This window comes from Chiloscyllium plagiosum, chromosome 15, assembly GCF_004010195.1.
Source record: "Chiloscyllium plagiosum isolate BGI_BamShark_2017 chromosome 15, ASM401019v2, whole genome shotgun sequence".
Lineage (NCBI taxonomy): Eukaryota > Metazoa > Chordata > Chondrichthyes > Orectolobiformes > Hemiscylliidae > Chiloscyllium > Chiloscyllium plagiosum.
In genome coordinates this window covers 57,895,311-57,917,112 of record NC_057724.1, presented here as the reverse complement: position 1 = coordinate 57,917,112, position 21,802 = coordinate 57,895,311, and the positions used below count along the sequence as shown (strand labels likewise).

Sequence of the window (21,802 nt, the reverse complement as noted above, 5' to 3'; positions counted from 1 at the left end):
GTCCATCTTCAGAGTTGCATCCTCAAAGAATTCCAGAAGATTAGTCAAGCATGATTTCCCCTTCATAAATCCATGCTGACTCTGACCTATCCTGTTACTGCTATCCAGATGTGTCGTAATTTCATCCTTTATAATAGACTCCAGCATCTTTCCCACCACTGAAGTCAGACTAACTGGTCTATAATTTCCTGCTTTCTCTCTCCCACCTTTCTTAAAAAGTGGTACAACATTAGCCACCCTTCAATCCGCAGGAACTGATCCCAAATCTATTGAACTCTGGAAAATAATCACCAACGCATCCACGATTTCTCAAGCCACCTCCTTCAGTACCCTGAGATGTAGACCATCAGGCCCCGGGGACTTATCAACCTTCAGCTCTAACAGTCTCTCCAACACCAATTCCTGGCAAATATAAATTCGCTTAAATTCAGTTCCTTCAGCCACTGTTACTTCAGGGAGATTGCTTGTGTCTTCCCCAGTGAACACAGATCTGAAGTAGCAATTCAATTCTTCTGCCATTTCTTTGTTCCCTGTAATATATTCTCCTGTTTCTGTCTCTAAGGGCCCAATTTTAGTTTTAACCATTTTTTTGCCTTTCACATACCTAAAAAAGCTTTTACTATCCTCCTTTATATTTTTGGTCAGTTTACCTTCGTACCTCATTTTTTCTCTGCGTATTTCCTTCTTAGTAATCCTCAGTTGTTCTTTAAAAGCTTCCCAGTCCTCCGTTTTCCCGCTTATCTTTGCTATGTTATACTTTTTCTCTTTTAACTTTATATGTTTCTTAACTTCCCTCATCAGCCACGGCCACCCATGCCTCTTCCTAGGGATCATTCTTCCTTTTTGGAATGAATTGATCCTGCATCTTCTGCATTATACACAGAAATATCTGCCATTGACAATTAAGCATTTGAAAACAATCTGCTTTGTTATAGAGTCATACAGCATGGAACGAGACCCTTGGTCCAACCAGTCCATGCCAAACATAATCCCAAACTAAACTAGTCTCACCTGCCTGCTCCTGGTCCATACCTTTCCTATTCATGTATCTTTCCAAACTGCGAATTCCTGCCAGCTCCTTCTCTGGGATTTTAAAATCTACTTTTTTTCTCATTCATTGATTTGACATTTCACCAACTGAAACAGATCCTCTTCAGAAAAACATCTACAGTCCTTATTTGTACTTTATAGGTAAGCTTATAGGTAATCTGAATTGATCCAAAGCAGGTGACTCTGCTGCAAACAGAGGAATAGCACAAAACAGGAGTTATTGCATGATACCAGCAACAAACAAGGACAAAATATATACAATTAAAAGTAGGGCATTGGAAAGTGTTGTAGAACAGAGGGACCTAGGGTTTCAGGTATATAATTCTTTGAAGTTTGCACCACATATAGATAGGATGAATAGGAAAGTGTTTAGCATTTTTTTTACAAAGAGTGTGGTTCGTGTGTCGGATTAACTTCCAGAGAAAGTAGTGGATACAGGTATAGTTATAACATTTAAAAGATGTTTAGATAAGTACATCAATAAGATGTCTGGAGGGATATGGGCCAAGTGCTAGGGACTAGTCTAATTTAGGATTATGGTCAGCCTGGCCTGGTTGGATTGAAGGGTGTGTTTCTATGACTCAATAACAGCAGATGGATGGTGGTGAGAATGTTGGAGCCCAGAAAGTGGGAAAGAAGGAAAGGTCATGGAGGTGAGCACAATCGGAGGAGGGTGTTGAAGGTGAAGAAGAAGAATAGCTATCTTTGGCTATGGTTTGGTACAGGCTCAGGGATGGGAGGTACTCTGCTTCCTCCTGGCTTACATGGAGTGTTTTCAAAATGTATTTACCTTGTGAAGCCAGCAGCTCCCATCTCCACTGACCAGTCAGGTTGCTCAAGCATTTGAATTGTGTCTGTAACTGTACTGATGAAAACCTGATTTAATTACTATTACCACTTTTCCCAATGGGACACTGACACACTAGGCATGTATCTCTCCACTCCAAAATTAGAACCAGCCCCATATGTGATTTTTTAACCTTTAACCCGGCATCCCTGACCCCTCTCTCCACCATCATGGAAGATTTCATAGCAACCATATTGATGTCAATTTCTTTATTGCTATACATTATAATTGTATATACTACATCTAAATGATTGTACGCAAATATTCACACACACACATATTCACACACACGCACACACAAACACACGTATAATATATAAAACACAGTAATAACCTCATAAACAGCTACATTTGAGTTTTCATGGGTGGCAGGAGTAAGACTTCTCATTGATAGTGACCACATGGGAGATTTTCTACTTCTGGTCTCAGATCCACTTTGTCCCCCTTCACTAAGTTGGCTGTCTTCACCACTGATTTTCTTAAAATGAAACATGAGAAAGTTAGAGCCAACTGTAAGTGATAACATGGACACATGGTTATGAAGACCTATTGATATAACTCACTATTTTTATAAAAGTCAGAGTGACATTTCATATATTTTCATATAAATTTAATTGATAATATAATTAATATTGAGCTATAAATGACCAACCTTCTTGCTGAGCTGTGGGTTTATAAATGTTACATCATTGAGTGTCAGTAATATTTTATCAGGACCCTTCAGTAATTTAAGTTGAATTATTCTGCGTCTGGAAATTAAAGTCAGAAATTAGCCCACAGGAAAACTGTAGGTAAAAGAGAGAAAAAATGAGCAGCAAATGTTAGTGACTTTCTTTTGCCTGTTTGCTGTCCTTAAGGTGTTAGCCTTGTTACACTGGTAGAACTTTCACTTCTTTGGTCAGCAGGCGAAACAATCAGAATGGAACACCCAATCCAGGTTCACACTTCCATGCATTACAATGCTGCATAGTCAAAGGTGTTGTCCTCTGGAAGACAGGATAAACCAAGGCTCGACAAGATTCCCCATAGGAGACTGGTTGGAAAGGTTAGATCTCATGGAATACAGGGAGACCTGGCCATTTGGACAAAGAACTGGCTCAAAGGTGGAAGACACGGTGGTGGTGGAGGGTTGTTTTTCAGACTGGAGGCCTGTGACCAGTGGAGTGCCACAAGGATCGGTGCTGGGTCCACTACTTTTCATCATTTATATAAATGATTTGGATGCGAGCATAAGAGGTACAGTTAGTAAATTTGCAGATGACACCAAAATTGGAGGTGTAGTGGACAGTGAAGAAGGTTACGTCAGATTACAACTGGATCTTGATCAGATGGGCCAATGGGCTGGGAAGTGGCAGATGGAGTTTAATTTAGATATATGTGAGGTGCTGCAATTTTGGAAAGCAAATCTTAGTAGGACTTATACACTTAATGATAAGGTCCTAGGGAGTGTTGCTGAACAAAGAGACCTTGGAGTGCAGGTTCATAGCTCCTTGAAAGTGGAGTCGCAGGTAGATAGGATAGTGAAGAAGGCATTTGGTATGCTTTCCTTTGTTGGTCAGAGTATTGAGTACAGGAGTTGGGAGGTCATGTTGCGGCTGTACAGGACATTGGTTAGGCCACTGTTGGAATATTGCGTGCAATTCTATCTCCTTCCTATTGGAAAGATGTTGTGAAACTTTAAAGGGTTCAGAAAAGATTTACAAGGATGTTGCCAGGGTTGGAGGATTTGAGCTAAAGGGTGAGGTTGAATAGGCTAGGGGTGTTTTACCTGGAGCATCGGAGACTGAGGGTTGACCTTATAGAGGTTTATAATATCATGAGGGGCATGGTTAGGATAAGTAGGCAAAGAGTTTTCCCTGAGGTGGGGGAGTCCAGAACTATGGGCATGGGTTTAAGGTGGGAGGGGAAAGATATAAAAAAGACCTATGGGGCAACTTTTTCATGCAGAGGGTGGTACATGTATGGAATGAGCTGCCAGAGGAAGTGGTGAAGGCTGGTACAATTGCAACATTTAAAAGGCATCTGGATGGGTATATGAATAGGAAGGGTTTGGAAGGATATGGGCCGGGTGCTGGCAGGTGGGACTAGATTGGGTTGAGGTATCTGGTTGGCATGGATGGGTTGGACCAAAGTGTCTGCTTCCATGTTGTGCATCTCTATGACTCTATGACTATTTACCTGTTCATTTATTATTGCTCAATGTGGGACCATACAGTGTATAATTGTATTAGTCTGTATCACAACAATGATAAGATTTTAGAAGTACTTTATTATTTCAAAAACATTTTGGGAACATTATGGAAGATGGTATTTTAATGCAACACTTCTTAAATTATCCAGATGGTGACAGATTGCAGAACTCTGAGATACAGAGATCTAGATGTCCTAATGCACGAATCACAAAATGCCCATACATCAAGCAATTAGAAAAGTTGTTTATTTTGAGTGTAACTAAATGCAAAAGTAGGGAGGTTTTGTTTCAGTTGTATAGTGCATTGATGAGGCCACATCTGGAGAATTGTGTTTAGTATTGATCTTATGTAAATATGGTGGGAAGCTGTTCAGAGAAGGTTTACCAGACCAATTGCAATGTTAGTTTTATTCTGTGTTACTGTTAGTGACAATTCAGTTAATTGTTAGATGTTGTACACTGTTTCATGATTATTGAGCTATGGGGTTAACAAGATATAATGGAGTGGATTTTCTATTTACATCCAGAAAGGGATTTGAATTTAATGAAATGAGCTTGCCACCTGCCCAAAAGTAATATCAGGTAGTCTGAACAGCAATTGGATTTGGGTTCATTTGAATGACCCACCAGAGAGCTGAAAACCCCAACCCAGCATCATCCTGTAAGACATCAATTATGGGAAATGGTTCAGCCTCTTTGTTGAGTCAATGGATCAATTGGGCCATGTTTCCTTGTAGCTTCACATTCATCTTTTTCCCCTTTGGGGCATAGGACAGAAATGTTGGTAAGGAGCAGGCCTGTTGAACCACTTCATGAGTGTTTCCTCCATGATCAAAATATCCAGGAGTGTGATCTGAACGCAGAGTTTCTGTCTCAAAAGCAGAGGTAGTATCCACTGAGCCAAAAGAACTTTTAATTGATCTATAGTGGGATGTAAAACTAATTGATGCATTAAAGTAGTGGTAGTCTTGTTCAAGCCACAGATAAATCTATGTTGGAGCTTCAGTCTCCTTATAATACCTCAGTTTGTATAGGTTTAAGAGGCTACTGCCTGAAACCCTGTGTGGGTTAGTAGCAGGATCTAAGCAAGTAAGACTCTGTTGATTATAACACCTCACCAACCCAGATCTGCCATTAATTCAAGATCATTAATATTTGTGAAAGATTAAGAATAAATTTTGATTAAACCCAAGAGCTCAAGCATTTTACTGTCGAAGGTAATTTAACAAATGCTATACCTTATACAGTAGACAAGACCCATACTGAAAAGCACAGCAAAGATGATCATCAATGGCACTGTTACAGCAAAGAAAGGATCGATTCCTAAAATAAGAAGTACACAGAACAACATGACGATACATAAAATAAAGGAGAAATAAAAGTGATGAATGCTCAAATCCTACGGTGGGTTATTTTCATCATTCTACTTCATTCATAATCCTAAACATAGGTAACCAGGACCAGGCTTCTAACTGAGATGGAATAAGACCATAAGACATAGGAGTGGAAGTAAGGCCATTCGGCCCATCGAGTACACTCCGCTATTCAATCATGGCTGATGGGCATTTCAACTCCACTTACCTGCATTCTCCCCGTAGCCCTTAATTCATTGTGACAGCAAGAATTTATCAATCTCTGCCTTGAAGACATTTAGCGTCCCAGCCTCCACTGCAGTCTGTGGCAATGAATTCCACAGGCCCACCACTCTCTGGCTGAAGAAATGTCTCCACATTTCTGTTCTGAATTTACCCCCTCTAATTCTAAGGCTGTGTCCATGGGTCCTAATCTCCTCGCCTAATGGAAACAATTTCCTAGCGTCCACCCTTTCCAAGCCATGTATTATCTTGTAAGTTTCTATTAGATCTCCCCTTAATCTTCTAAACTCCAATGAATACAATCCCAGGATCCTCAGCAATTCCTTGTATGTTAGGCCTACCATTCCAGGGATCATCCGTGTGAATCTCCGCTGGACACGCTCCAGTGCCAGTATGTCCTTCCTGAGGTGTGGGGACCAAAACTGGACACAGTACTCCAAATGGGGCCTAACCAGAGCTTTATAAAGTCTCAGTAGCACAATGGTGCTTTTATATTCCAACCCTCTTGAGATAAATGACAACATTGCATTCGCTTTCTTAATCACGGACTCAACCTGCATGTTTACCTTTAGAGAATCCTCGACTAGCACTCCCAGATCCCTTTGTATTTTGGCTTTATGAATTTTCTCACCATTTAGAAAATAGTCCATGCCTGTAATCTTTTTACCAAAGTGCAAGACCTCGCATTTGCTCACATTGAATTCCATCAGCCATTTCCTGGACCACTCTCCCAACCTGTTTAGATCCTTCTGCAGCCTCCCCACTTCCTCAGTACTACCTGCCTGTCCACCTAACTTCGTATCATCGGCAAACTTCGCTAGAATGCCCCCAGTCCCTTCATCCAGATCATTAATATATAACATGAACAGCTGAGGCCCCAACACTGAACCCTGCGGGACACCGCTTGTCACCGGCTGCCATTCCAAAAAAAGTACCTTTTATCCCAACTCTCTGCCTTCTGTCAGATGGCCAATCCTCAATCCATACCAGTAGCTCACCTCGAACACCATGGGCCCTCACCTTGGTCAGCAGTCTCCTGTGTGGCACCTTATCAAAGCCATGTTGACTTGTTCTAATCTGACCCTGCTCTTCCAAGAATTTAGAAAGTTAATAATGGATTCTACAATTTTACCAACAACCGAGATTAGGCTAATTGGCCTATAATTTTCCATCTTTTGTCTTGATCCTTTCTTGAACAAGGGGTTACAACAGCAATCTTCCAATCATCCGGGACTTTCCCTGACTCCAGTGACTTTTGAAAGATCTCAACCAACGCCTCCGCTATTTCCTCAGCCACCTCCCTCAGAACTCTAGGATATAGTCCATCGGGGCCAGGATATTTATCAATTTTAAGACCTTTTAGCTTTTCTAGCACTTTCTCTTTTGTAATAAACAGGTTTTGTCATTCTCTAAGGTATTCTTTGAGTTATGTTTAAAGTTAAAACAGGCATGCTGTCCTTACGCCTTTGGATCAATGTTGGAATCAGTTTAAATTGGTGCAAAGATTACTTGCTGATGGCTGTAAAATAGTGAAATAACTCCATTTGTGTTAATTGAACACCCATTGTACAAAACTGGCAGCAGTCCAACATGAATTTACAATAAATTATTCCTTTCATTCAAGAGCTATAAAGATAGATGGCGTTCAAACAGCAAAAATACTTCATCATGATCTTTTCTCAAGAGTACAGTGAAGGTACACACTTACACTGCTCACACACACTGCAGCCAATGTACACACTTGCACTGCTCACACACACTGCAGCCAATGTGCACACTTACACTGTTCACACACAGTAGCAGTGTATATGCCTATCAGTTCACTGTTAATCTTACAGAAAATCATGATCCATAGTGTGCTGGGAACATGCATGATTTTTGGCATCCATGAAATCTTAAACTTCATATTTTGGCCCTGAGAAAAGCACAAACTTCCAACAGGAACTAAACAACTCTAAAAAATATAAGATTTCAAGAATGTCATTTTACCTCCAGTGCAGATTTTCCCACGGGTAAACCAGCATGCAGAATCTGTTTTTGGCAAGACTCCATTGGGAAAATGAATTGTTCGGCCTGTCAATTGTATTAGATCTGTTTCCATATCTACAATGTAAGTGTGATACAGTTCGGTTCCTTTACCATCAGTGTCCAGGATGACATAATCAGTGAAGCTGTCCCCATTTTTATCAGTCCAAATCCTCTGATTAAAGCCTTCAAATCTTATGTCCTTGGCAAACTTAGCTATGTTGCTGCCAGACATCCAGGCTTGGTGTTTTCTATTGTTCTCCATAGCTTTGGCAAGAAAATAGATTGCATTATAGATTGTACCAAATAGTGGGGATACCTGGCGACCAAACAAAAAGTGTTTCACAGCTTACCCTGGCGAAGAAGAATTTAATTACATAGTGAAAAGATACATAAGCAGCTTCCTCTCTAAACACAGAGTGAAGTGGTTACTGAGCCCAAACTGTCCAAATTTGTGTGCTGGAGTGTATTGATCTTAGATGGAGCATCAAAGGGGTATTGGCCATGATACCTCCAGAATCAGATTCATTCACAGCTGGAGCATGGCATCCAGTTCTGAGCACCATAATTTAGGAAGGATGTGAATTGGCATTGGAGAGGGTGTGGAAAAGATTGACAGAGTAGATCGGGAGAAACTGCTGCTGTTGATGGAAGGATTAAAAATCAGAAGACACTGATGTAAGGTGATTGGCAGAAAAAGCAATGGCACCATGAGGAAAAGTCTTTTCAGGCAATTTGTGTGTAACGTCTAGAATACACTTCCTGAGTGTGTGGTGGACACAGATTCTAGGTATTTTTATTGACCTGTTTAGACACAACATGATACACCTCCGGAGCAGGTGGGACTTGAACCTAGAGGCAGAGATGTTACCAGAGATGTTACAAGAATCCACAAACAAACAAGTAAAGCACAATACCCTGACTTGCAAAATGGAATCAGATAATTTTCATTAAAAATCAAGGCCATAGGGCATTATCAGGGGAGAAGGAGGAGGTGAGTTCCTCCTGCAGAGAGCCAGCATGGACATCAAAGACTGAATAGTCTGCATCTGTGCTGTAGGCATTCTCTGGTTCTAAAAACAGACTGCCTATATTGTGTTTCTCCTAATGATAATTTCCAATTACCTTTTGGTATATATGGATGGAGGGCTTTGGGCTTGGTTATGATGCTGAAGTGTTTTTCATATGTGCACTGCCCAACTCACCCATAATAAACTGAATAATCCAAAGAAACTGAAGAATTTGGATTCCAGCACGCATCACTCAGAAATATGCTGAAGATAAGTAAACAACAAATAAAAGGTACCTGGTGAGGCTTCAAGTGTGTTATAATTTCCCGGCTCTGCACATGTTCTTGAAATGCCTGGTGGAATGACATTTTTGCAGAATCCACAGTGATTGTTAGCACTGAATCATATGCTTTCTGGAGCTTTGAATTGTTCACCAGCACTGGGTAGGGAGTGTTTTGGTACGGGAGACTGTAAAGAAGAGTGTCATATGGTATAAACACGTAGCTGCCATCAGTCATCTGCAAATCATGGGCAACTTCCAAAAGGTGTTTCTGCACCTCACCTCCGATAAAAATTGAGTGCATACACATGATTATCACTGAAAAACACACAGAAGGGTTTTGTTATCAAACTTTTAGTGGAGAATCACAATTCACAAATCTAGCTTGCTACTTTCAAAGTATAACTGCATAAGAACATAAGAAATAAGAGCTGGAGAGGATCAATTCGCCCTTGCACAATGTTCCACTATTCAATACAAAATGACTGACGTCCTAAATCAGTTTCACTTCCAAGCACTATCTCGGTTCCTCTTAATTCTCTTAGTAACAAAATGTGTATCAATTTCTGTCTTAAAGATACTCAACAACAGCCCATCCACAGTCCACTTAGCTCTGCATGCAGAGTTACGCAAGTAAACCAGGAAGTTGCTATTGGAGTTATCCTGCTTCTGCTTCTCCAGAAACTTTGGTATACAAGATTAGATTACTTACAGTATGGAAACAGGCCCTTCGGCCCAACAAGTCCACACCGACCCACCACCCACCCAGACCCATTCTCCTACATTTACCCCTTCACCTAACACTACAGGCAATTTAGCCTGGCCAATTCACCTAACCTGCATATTTTTAGATTGTGGGAGGAAACTGGAGCACCCGGAGGAAACCCATACAGACACAGGGAGAATATGCAATCTCCACACAGAGAGTCGCCTGAGGCGGGAATTGAACCCAGGTCTCTGGTGCTGTGAAGCAGCAGTGCTAACCACTGTACCACCGTGCCGCCCAGATACTGGTATCTGATGGAATGACATGGTATTACAATACAAAGAAATGCATGAGTTATTGTTATTACACAAAGCATTCCTGATAAACAGGGCTGTATAGATAATGATTTGTCCTTTCAAATGTATTCTTAAAAGTATGACAATGTTATTAATTACTACTAAACAATCACTCTGTAGCTGAGAATTAACTTCTAGAAATATGGAATCTCATTCCTTAAGTTTCTTAATATTTTGCAAATTATTTAAAAATTTAAAAATAATTTGTCTCTGCCTATTATCTTTCCCAGTCCTATATATACCTTCCTCTCTTTATTTTGTTTTCTCTAGATGATTTGGTATTTTATTTTCTGGTTTAAGAGCTGCATGTCTAAATTTGGGCTTTCCTGTGGTTTCAGCTCTATGCATACTACTTGGGGATCAAACCAGTGTCTAGATCACAATGAACATTATCTTAGTGTGGACTCTGGTATGTTCCTCTCAAATCCATGGAAAGTATGCAGCACAAGCAATGGCAAACAGCCTGCAAAGCTATTTTAGTGCTAGTGAAGCTACTTTCAAGCTCAATGCTGCAACTAATGCAGATTCTTATTCTCACATAACTAAGTATGTTAAGGCAAAAGCATGAGAGGTAGGATCAAGAGTAAACTACGGGGCCAGTCAATCCTGCTCAATATGATTATGGCTGGTCTCGATTTTCACCCATTCCCGATATTCTTTAATCTCCAAAAGTCTCTATTGTAATCTTCAACATATTTAATGATGATGCATCCAGAAACCTCTGGGATGGAAAATTTCAAAGATTTTTTAAAAATTCCTTAACGCAGTCCTAACTGATTGACACCTTATTCTGAGACTGGGCCACCTTGCTTTAAATTCCCTAATTGGCAGAAACAATTTCTTAACGTCTACCCTGGCAAGAGCCTTCCGAAACATGTACTTTTCAATGATATAACATATCATTCGTCTAAACTCCAGAGAGTTCCAATTCCAATTCTTACATCCTTGAAAAATTCCAAGAGATTTTCCAAGCTTGATTTCCCTTGCATAAATCCATGCTGACTCTGTCTAATCCTGTCACTGTTTTCCAAGTGCTCTGCTGTTAAGTAATTTTTAACAGATAGTAGCATCTTCCCTGCCACCAGTGTCAGGCTAACTGGTCGATAAATTCCTGTTTCGTCTCTTTATAAATACTGTGATTACAATAGTTACCATCCATTTTGACAAAATTATTAAAATGTTTCAAGAACATAACTAGTCGGTTCGATACAGTGGTAATGAATGGATGTAATATGTCTGCATTTGAAAAAGGCATTCAATGAGGTGCAAGTCAATGGGAAAGATAAGGGCTCATGAAGTTGGGTGATATGTTAGCATTAATAGAGGATGGTTAACAGACAGGAAGCAATTGGGCAGCATAAAGAGGGCATTTTCAAGTTGACAGATTGTGATTAGTGAAGTGTTGCAAGAACTAGTGCTGGGGCTTCAGCGATTTGCAGTCTATATCAATGGTATGGAAAAAGAGACAGAGATTAATGTATCTCAGGCACATGCACGTGCATCCGCTGATCCATGGTCATTAGCATCCGACACTCACCAGCCCTTCATAATCATCATGGTACCCCCAACCAAACCAGCTGGAGGGTACTCAGGAAGCACAGACCTGTACTGCAAGGTGATCCAGTACTGATAAACTGGAGTAAAAAGGCTTTGCACGTAGGGAAAGGATTGGACCAGGCTGCATCATAGAGCTGCTGGCCTGCTGTCCTCGTGCTCACTCACTTACTGCCCACTTGGTCAGAGCTAACGTTTGCTGTATATGTTTTTACTGCTGCATGGATGCCCGCGGTCCAGGCATGGTCAGACGCAGAGGCTATTCGCCAGCATGCTGATCAACGTGCGCTGGGGTTCCAGTGGTTGCACGCTTAGACGGTCTGTTGCTCACAGCATTCTTGCCTGGCCTTACCTTGCTGGTCAGCAGGCCTCAGTTGTGGAGGAGGCCATCGTATTGAATGGCAGTGAGCTGCCAAGGTCTGGTGTCATGGCCTCTTCTGCTGGGCCTCTGGGAAGAGAACACTTTCCTCTCCACCATCCACTCCTCCAGGACTTCCAGCTTCCTGTTGGAGAATTGTGAGCCCCATCTTCAACTTCTCTGACATCTTCAGAATGACTGTCTGTCACCTAGTAGGGCAGCTTTGGAATACAAGGCTTGTCTGGGTACATGATGGTCTTTTGAATATTGTACAGGTACCAGGGATGCTAGCCTTTCAGCGGGTATGTTCACTGAGGGTGGGTACCAGGGATATTGGTTTTTCAGCGGGTATTCACTTGAGGGCAGGTAAGAGGGATGCTGGCCTTTCACTGCGTGTTCTTCCCAGATTGGCATGTTGTAAATGGGGATAGAATCAGACAAGAGGGGCACCAGAGGAGCAGAGTACATTTTTGACCGAATTGAGAAATTCCTCCATTTTAAGGTTCCAGGAAAGCAATAATGTGGAACAAGAGATGGTGTGATAAAAATCCAGAATGGGTGAGGTCATGTGTGCTTACTTAGAATTTTGGGGGAATACTCAAAGATGTTTTTGGGAAAAACATGGGATTGTCAATAAAGTAGAGGAAAAAGAGACACGGTTAGCTATATATCATTTGCTAACTCTCTTGTCTCCAAGTTAGAAGGTTTGAGTGCTATTCCGATTCCTGAGCACAAAAAAAAGGCTGGAATTTCGATGCAGCTCTATGGAAGTGCTGTAATGCCAGAGCAAAAAACCAAGGTGTTACCTGTCCTCTCAGATAGTTGTAAATTATTTGAAGGAACTATTTCCCAGTATCCTGTCCAATAATTATGCCTCAACTGACATCACAAAAACAGATTAGTTTATCATTATCACATTGCTGTTTGGGGGTGGGGGAAGCGGCGATAGCTGTTTTCAAATTAGCTTTGTGTTTTCTACATTACAACCACTTTTAAATTGGTTTTATTGACAGAATAATGATTTGAGATATTCAATGGTGGTAAAAGGCATTGTATAGATGCAAATCTTTCCTTATTATTCATTCAGTCCCTTCTGCTAGTCCCCAGACAGTGTTTTGCTATCAATACAGCGACAAACTAATGCTGAAGAATCTACACAAAATTCATTGTGAAGAGCTCTCAGATATCAACAATATTCCAATTAATAGGTTACAGATTGCTAACATCAAAAGTTAATTCAATTTTTGAAATTTATTTGTTCACCATCATTTATTACCCATCCCTAATTACCCACGAGAAGATGTTGATGAACCACTTAAACTGAAATCAAAAATGTACATACTGCGAACTTTGTCGATAGTTTTTATTTTTTTGAGAGTGCTTCTGACAGTCCCTGGTTCATTGTCCATTGAAAGCACAGCTCCCACTGGCAGGCCCTGTTTCCTGAGGGCACTAGCCACTTTCACAGCTGTATCCACCCAAATGTCTTCCATTGATGAGATGATGGCTACATGGGCCCACCGAAAATATTTCATCACTGTGAAGAGAACTCTTGTTGGAGATGGTAAAGTTCTCATAAAGGTTGGATAATTCAGAGTATCATCCATTTCATAGTTTATACAAGCCCATGAAAATATAATTCTATTCCAATTCTTTCCCAACAGAGAAGCAGCATCACAATAGCCCGGATTTGTAGGACCAATGAATCCAGATGCTAGTTCTGAATAATCAAGGAAAGCAGCTAAAGCTTTGGAGGTCTGACAGTCTTCATTTAGTATCACATAATCAAAGTGGTTGCCAAGACTTAAGGAGGAATCCTTGTTGATTCGATCAATAGCTAATTTGGCAGCAACATTTGGAAGAGCTTTAGCAAAAATTGGGTCACATCTCCACGGTCCTATGATGCCCACTTTGTACGTTGCACATTGTACTGAATGTGGAAGCATCAAACTCAACAGAATGGTGCAAACCAGTTGGAAAGGCGACAATAAATACGATGCAAACCCTTGATTTTTGGTATCAGTCCAAATTGGATGATTTGATAATTTCAATGTAAACACACTGAAACAAGAGAAGTGGTATGACATGGCTATCCTATGGTAGTCCAAAGTATTCAGCTGGAAAGTACATTTAAAAATTAATCCAAGTTCTTTCAGAGGCGTTTGCAAAAGCTCTATTAAAAGAAAAACAGACTTAGGTTCATTCAATACATTCTACTTTGAATGTCTACACATTCATGTTCACTTTCATTGTCTTTCTTGACTGTATTTTGATTACAACTATTATTGCAAAGCTCCTGCTTAATCTTTCTAGCTCCAAATATACCACACCACATGTTTCACATCCTCCTTAATTCTTACGTCATCTCTACGCTGAAATTGGTGGCAGATTCAGTGATGCCAGTGGAGAGAAGCATCCAGAAGCTGCACATCTTGGATCCATTCATCAATTTTAATGGGTTTTGAAACTGGGCTTGTGAATCTATAGCTCCTTCAATGTGCTTTCTAGGAGTTACGTGTCACAATGGAGGAAGACGTTACATCTTAATACTCTCTGCAACATATATTACATTAGTGTGTTATTTTAAAATATTGCAAAACAATGAAAGTTCATATTTTTCTCACTTTTTGTATTTCTTTAATCCTTAAAAATCAAGGGTGGGCAGAACTGAATTTGACATTTAGACTGCTAGCTCAGTGCAGTGCACTACATAAACTTTTATTATCTCTGTATACAGCCAAAACTCATTTCCTGCCTGAAGAAAGGGACTGAACTGAAAACATTAACTCTGTTTTTCTCTCTACAAATGCTGCTAGACCTGTTGAATTTCTTCAATACTTTCTGTTTTATAAGTAGTTTGCAATTTGAATACAATCATAAAATGACCTTACAGTCGAGCTGAATTTCAATTGATGCGTATTTACTATTTGTGTAAAAGCAAACCTGCACAAAATCATTCTGTCTAATCTCTCACATGTTACACAATTGAATATACCTCACATTGTACAACTGAACATGTTTTTCAATAATCAGTACAATGGAACTTACATGAAATAAAATTTTAAAATATGAGTCCAGGAGGATAGTGAAAGAAACAAATAGAGAGAAAAGCATTTCCTGAACCTTAATATGACATGTTAAAGTATATTGACAATTCAGGTTTATGGGAATTTGTCAAATCCTATACTAGTATCTTACAGCAATTGTTACTCAATTTATTGCAGCTGCACTGTAACCCACTTTACATTTTATTAAGTAAAACTTGCTGTAACCATACCAAACCAGATTATTACACTAACATCATAAACCAAATTACTTTCCTTGCTATAAAACTCTTAAAATAATGAATTAAATCTAAACTTACTGATTTTTCAGGTGAGGAAATGAAGTTACTTTCTCTGATTCTCTGTTTAATGAGGTCTCAGACTTTAGTGACTTATCTGCTTAAATTCTATCGCATCAACCTGCTTACCAATTTGCAACATTCGATAATAATATTGTAATTCCTGTTCTTTTCCTTCATATTATGTTGATCTTGATGGATATGTCAAAAACAATCTTTTCACATGCATTACTTTCTCTCCAAACTGTGGACAAACAGTTGCAATGTGGAAGGTTATTGCTTTACATAGTACAGACTGCAGCTTACAGGCAGTATTGTGACCAAGGAATAGTAAATCCTTTAAACTGATATGTTACAAAGCAGTGTATCTCAATGACCTACATACAATGACCTTAAGATTTGTATCAATTACAGTGCTAAATCCTAATTGAGTGTTACTCAGGGAGAGTTCAACAGAAATGAATGAGGGTTATAAATTGATATGTGTAGAAAAACAGTAAATGAGAAAAGATTTTAAAAACACAGATTTTGATTTGATTTATTGTTGTCACTTGTACCTGAGTACGGTGAAAAGTTCTTGTTTTGCGAGCAGTACAGTCAGATCATAACATACAATATCATACAGATCATAAGTTGTTTAAATAGAATGTGGCATGCAGGGTTACAGCTGCACATAAACAAGATCAACGTTAGCTTTGAAATTAGATAGGTCCATTCAGCAGTCTGATAACAACAGGCAATAAGCTGTGAATTTAAACAATTGGTGCATTTCAGACTGCAGAAAATAATTTTATGTGAATTTAAGATACTTTAGTGACATAAACAGAGTTTAAAAAAAATTTCTTGCAGATTACAATGTTTCTGACTCAATGTTGGTGTATCAACTGGCGAGATGTAATGCTCAGGTCTTGACTACCAAATTGGCTCTCTCAAACTGGTTTCTGACATTTCTCCTTTTCTATTTTGTGTCTCAAGAAATTACATTCAAACATTTTTCATGAACATTCTGAGGTGGCTGTGAGAGAAAGTCAACTAAACTGACTGGAACATTGAACTGAATGAAAAGATCAACAAACTTGAAAATGAGAATATAAACAAAAAATTGTAAGAAATTTTGAAAGATGCAGAAATGAAGGCTCCATTTTCAAACTGCAGTGGGATGAAAATGAATGTATGCCGATGACTGTGACACCTCTCTCAATAAAGTAGAATGTGGCTTGAGTAAAGATAGTAAAAGTTTCTTTATGCATTTGGTGTGAATTGAAGCAATGAAATGGCAAAATGTCAGTTTTGAAGCCCGTTATTAACCAGATATGTATGCTTTTCAGAGTAAACTAGAAAAACCATTGAAAGCATGTTTCTAACAAAAAGAGTAAGAAAAAGCTCCACAAGGATTCAAAGGATGGGAGAAAAGAAAAATAAGTCTCAAACAGTAATGCCATTGACCTTGCTCATGAAATCATAAAAGGCACATATAAGATGGGGTTATGAGACAGTGAAAGTCTCAAAGTGTTCAGGAATAATAGCCAGCAGTCATACATAACAGTTTTATTTGAAAATGGAAAGCGTACAGATAATATCCTCAAATCAGCCATAAGAGATTTTGGATGTAGGTTTGCTCGCTGAGCTTGAAGGTTCATTTCCAGATGTTTCATCACCCTACTAGGTAACATCTTCAGTGGACCTCCGGGCGAAGCACTGTTGATAATTCCTGCTTTTTGTTTATCTGTTTGGGTTTCTTTGGGTTGGTGATGCCATTCCCTGTGGTGATATCATTTCCTGTGGTGATGTAAATTCCTGTTCTTTTTCTCAGGGGGGTGGTAAATGTGGTCTAACTCGATGCGCTTGTTAATAGAGTTCTGGTTGGAATGCCATGCTTCTAGGAATTCTCGTGCATCTCTCTGCTTGGCTTGTCCTAGAACGGATGTGTTGTCCCAGTTGAAGTGGTGTCCTTCCTCATCTGTATGTAAGGATGCTATTGAGAGAGGGTCAATAGTGCTTTGCCCAGAGGCCCACTGAAAATGTTACCTAGTAAAGTGATGAAACATCTGGAAATGAACCTTCCAGCTCAGCGAGCAAACCTACATCCAGAACCTCAACCTGAGCTACAAACCTTCTCAAAACTCGATAAGAGATTTAGGTCAAGGGGGAGGTCAATTGCTAGCACACAAAGAAATAATTTTGACCTTATTAACTAACAATGAGAAGTTACTATGCCTGAGTTCAGAAAATGAACTTAAAGATAAAGTTAGGTCTACAGCTGACGAAAAGAGCAACAATTGGGCACTGTGCTTAACTGAAGCATTTGTTGCAGAGTTAAAGGAAGGGCATAGGATAAAAGATCAACGCTGAATTATATTAATGCTATTATGCTTATATCCTGCTAATCCTATTTGTTACTTCTCTTTGTTGCAGATACATTTTCATAGTTTTGCTAATACAGTACAACATGTGTAGGTCAGTAATTGTGGAAAATGAAAAGATTATCTGTACACCATGCTATTTGTGAGAGGTTTATTTTGATAAGAATTTGTTATATTTTTAAACTCATTATTATTCATTATTATTAAAGTTTCTTTCCTTCAAGTCAGAGATGTATGAAGATGTGTAATCTAAAATATTAATTTATGATAACATTGACTGGACATGGATCTACATCTTGGAGTTTTTTGTAACGCTTTGCAAAGGTAGCTGGTTTTATCAGGAATGATATTGCAATTGCTAAGATCACAAGCTGCTGGACTGGAGTCATTGCGTCTGCAATAATTTCAGAGATTGGTCACATGACCAAGGTTGTGGGTGTTAGTTACGGCTAAATTGCCGCATGAACAACAAATTTACTCTCTTTCTGTTCTTCTGAAACCACTGACATAAAACTTTATGAATTGAGAAATCCCTGGAAAATCTCATGTGCAAGTGGAGTGTTCCTAAGAGAGAATTTGAAATCTACACAACTGCCTCCTGAAAGCATTCTCAGACAACCATAACTGATCCAAAAAAATGCCACAGTGCCAACTGCTGATGTGAAATAATTTGGGTTACAGGTCAAAATTTGGACATTTTTTACTTTCATTCACGGGATGTGGGTATCACAGGCTAGTCCAGCATTTATTGTCTATCCCTAATTGCCCTGAGGACAGTTAACAGTCAACCACATTGCTGTGGGTCTGGACTAATATGTGGACCAGGTAAGGATAGCAATTTCTTTCCCTAAAGGACATTAGTCAACTAGATGGATTTTCCCTTGACAACGGACTGGTCTACATTCGACTCTTATTTCCAGATTTTTATTGAATATAAATTCTACATCTGCCATGGCTGGATTTGAACCCAGATGTCCCAGAACATATATGAGTCTCTAGATTAACAGTCCAACAAAAATGCCTTGAGACTGTAGTTTCCCCTATTACTGGGAGTTGTCCTAAAACTATGTGTGATTTTCTTTCCTGAATTTAACTGTTACTTGGCTAAAGTATTCAAGGTAACATCCTGCAAAGTTTTATATTTTCCTCCCAGACTTTGAGGTTGTGTGTGTTAAATTATCCTTCTTAAAGGCTAGTTGTATATATTTGCACAGTTTAAAACTTTCATAATCATTTTATCTTTGCTGAAATAAGTTTTACATGCATTAAAATAAACATTTATTTGTTACTTGAGGAGCATGGCTGACTCGTATCAGGCACTGAACTATATACAGTTTGAAAATTGGCAGTATCACCTCCCTTCTTAAATTCAGAGCTTGTTGTTACCAGTGGAAGGATGGGTCAAAGAAAGGAATCAGTTTAGCCTCCTAGGTAGATAAAACAACATCTATACAAAGCTACTGACAAACTTCATCAAACTTACGAAAGGACATAAACCATCAAACATTGAAAATCCTACAATTGTCAAATGTGGCGCTGTGTCTCTTGCCTCACCTCTGGAATTAAGCTCTTTCATCCATGTTTGAACCAAAGCTGTAATGAGGTCAGGAGTTAAGTGGCCCTGGTGGAACCCAAACTAGGCATTACTGAACAGGTTATTCCTGAGCAGTTGCTGCTTGATAGCACTGTTGATAACACTTCCATCACTTTACTGATGATTGAGAGTAGGTTAAGGGGGTGGTAATTGGTCAGGTTAGGTTTGTCCTGTTTTCTATGTACAGGACATAGCTGGGTAATTGTCCACATTGTCCGGTAATGTTGTAACTGTACTGGAAGAGCTTGGCTAGGATATCAGCAAGTTCTGGAGTACAAGTCTTCACTACTATTAAGAGAATGTTGTCAGGGCCCACAGACTCTGCAGTATCCAGGGCCTCCCCATTTCTTGATATCATATGGAGTGAGACAAATGGCTAAAGATAGGTATCTGGGACTCTGAGGAGAAAGTGGGGACTGCAGATGCTGGAGATCAGCATCGAGTGTGCGGTGCTGAAAAAGCACAACAGGGCAGACAGCATCCGAGGAGCAGGAGAATCAACATTTCAGGCATAAACCCTTCATCACGAATATCTGGGACACTGAGACCACTGGAAGAAACCGAGATGAATCATTCACTCAGCACTTCTGACTGAAGATTGCTGCAAATGTCTCAACTTTATCTTAAGCAATGATGTGCTGGTCTCTTTCATCATCAAGGATGTAGATATTTGTGGAGCCTCCTTCTTCATTGAGTTGTTTAATTGCCTACACCATTCACGATGGATGTGGCAGGACTGCTCAGCTTAGATCTGATCCGTTGGTTGTGGAGTTGCTCAGTTCTGCCTATCATTTGCTGCTTGATGCACAAGTAGTCTTGTTTGGTAGCTTCACCAGGTTGACACCTCATTTTCAGGTATACCTGGTGCTATTTCTGGCATGCCCTCCTGCACTCTCCATTGAACCAGGGTTGATGGTAATGGTTGAGTGGGGAATATTGCAGGTCATGACATTTTTCATTTTGTTGGAGTACATTTCTGCTGCTGTTGATGTCCTACACTGCCTCATGGATGTCCAGTTTTGAGTTGCTCGATCTGTTTGAAGTCTGTCCCTTTTAGCACTATGATAATGCCACACATCATGATAGAAGGTATTCTCAAATGAAGGTGGGCATTAGCATAGTGGCATTTTCATTAGACTGTTAACCCAGAGACCCAGATAATGTTCTGCACTCAACTATTCACCTTAGGCTAGATGGGATCCTTATGTGGCCAATTAACAGTCCCCACCCTCCCGGTAAAGTCCAGCCCTATCAGTGCAATCTGTCAAAGTGATGTGGGGTTGTGATTGAATAACAGCTGTTCTGTGTAAGAGTTACTGGTCTTAAAATGTTCGCACCATTTGTTTTCTCTACAGACGCTGTCAGACCTACTGAGATTCTTCAGAGTTAAAAATCACACAACACATGGTTTTAGTGCAACAGGTTTATTTGGAAGTACTAGCTTTCGGAGTGCCAATCCTTCATCAGGTGGTTGTGGAGTATAAGATCGTAAGGCACCTGATGAAGGGGCAGCGCTCCGAAAGCTAGTGCTTTCAAATAAACCTGTTGAACTCTAACCTGGTGTTGTGTGATTTTTAAATTTTGTACACCCCAGTCCGAACACTGGCACCTCCAAATCATGAGATTCTTCAGCACTTTCTGTTTTTGTTTCAGATTTCCAACATCTGCAGTTGTTTCTTTGAATAGATGGCAATGTGTACAGTTTATGAGATGTGGGTCTGAAGAAGTCAGCTACACTAAACTGGGACCATTGAGTAAAAAGGCACAAAGAGTACCAAAGTACAGAGTATATGTGCCAATGTCTATAAAGAAAGTAGATTGGTTTAGATCAGTGACTGGAAGTAAATGATTCATGTTTGCAGATATCAATGCATAATAATATTCAACTCATGATTCGGAGATGTCTGTGTTGGACTGGGGTGTACAAAGTCAAAAATCACACAACACCAGGTTATAGTCCAACAGGTTTAATTGACAATCACCTGATGAAGGAGCGTCGCTCCGAAAGCTAGTGCTTCCAATTAAACCTGTTGGACTATAACCTGGTGTTGTGTGATTTTCAACTCATCCTTGATTCTCAATAATGGTGTATCCCGGTTTTAAAAAATCTGGTGATTCGTTAAATGAATCTGGCTTTCACTCGTTTGTGAGATGATTTTTAAAAGTCCAGACCATCGAGCCCGCCCCCGCGTAATTCCAGAATCTCCCAGAGAGGGAGCAGTCACCAGTCACCAGGCCGGAACGGAGGTTGCGGCTCAGAGGTTCCAGGGATTGGTACGGACCTTTAATCGGTGCTGTACACCGGAACTGGAGCGCGGGGCGGTTTGTGTCTGGGAGGCGGAAGGAGCCGGAGGTTTATTTGGAGGGAAAGTGGCGGCGGCTCCGGAACGTGGCCGTTGGCCTCTGGTACTTCATGGCCGGCTCTTTGGTGAGAGCGGAAATACCGGTTTGAATTGACAATCTCGGAGCCGCACTGAGGGCTTTAGTGCGATCCATCCCCCCCCCCCCCTTCATTCACCCACATCTTCCT

At 40.0% G+C, this 21,802-nt stretch overlaps 2 protein-coding genes across 5 annotated transcripts in view; one reads left to right on the top strand and one right to left on the bottom strand.

Annotated features, from left to right (window-relative positions):
* The window catches only part of LOC122557350 (retinal guanylyl cyclase 2-like), a 52,264-nt gene extending 36,637 nt beyond the window's left edge, over positions 1-15,627 (bottom strand). For 2 of the 3 annotated variants that reach the window (XM_043704977.1, XM_043704978.1), the window contains exons 1-7: positions 15,445-15,627; positions 13,315-14,145; positions 9,015-9,316; positions 7,673-8,027; positions 5,327-5,411; positions 2,550-2,646; positions 2,232-2,375 (exon numbers count right to left, since the gene is read on the bottom strand). In XM_043704977.1, coding sequence (XP_043560912.1) covers positions 2,232-2,375; positions 2,550-2,646; positions 5,327-5,411; positions 7,673-8,027; positions 9,015-9,316; positions 13,315-14,145; positions 15,445-15,457 — 1,827 coding nt within the window. In that variant the 5' untranslated portion in view covers positions 15,458-15,627. The other variant, XM_043704979.1, reaches the window with a different exon arrangement.
* A 5,759-nt stretch (positions 15,628-21,386) lies between these two features.
* nxt2 (nuclear transport factor 2-like export factor 2) overlaps positions 21,387-21,802 on the top strand; it is an 11,454-nt gene continuing 11,038 nt past the window's right edge. The window contains exon 1 of one of the 2 annotated variants that reach the window (XM_043704976.1): positions 21,387-21,700. In XM_043704976.1, coding sequence (XP_043560911.1) covers positions 21,424-21,700 — 277 coding nt within the window. In that variant the 5' untranslated portion in view covers positions 21,387-21,423. The remainder of the gene's footprint in view (positions 21,701-21,802) is intronic. The other variant, XM_043704975.1, reaches the window with a different exon arrangement.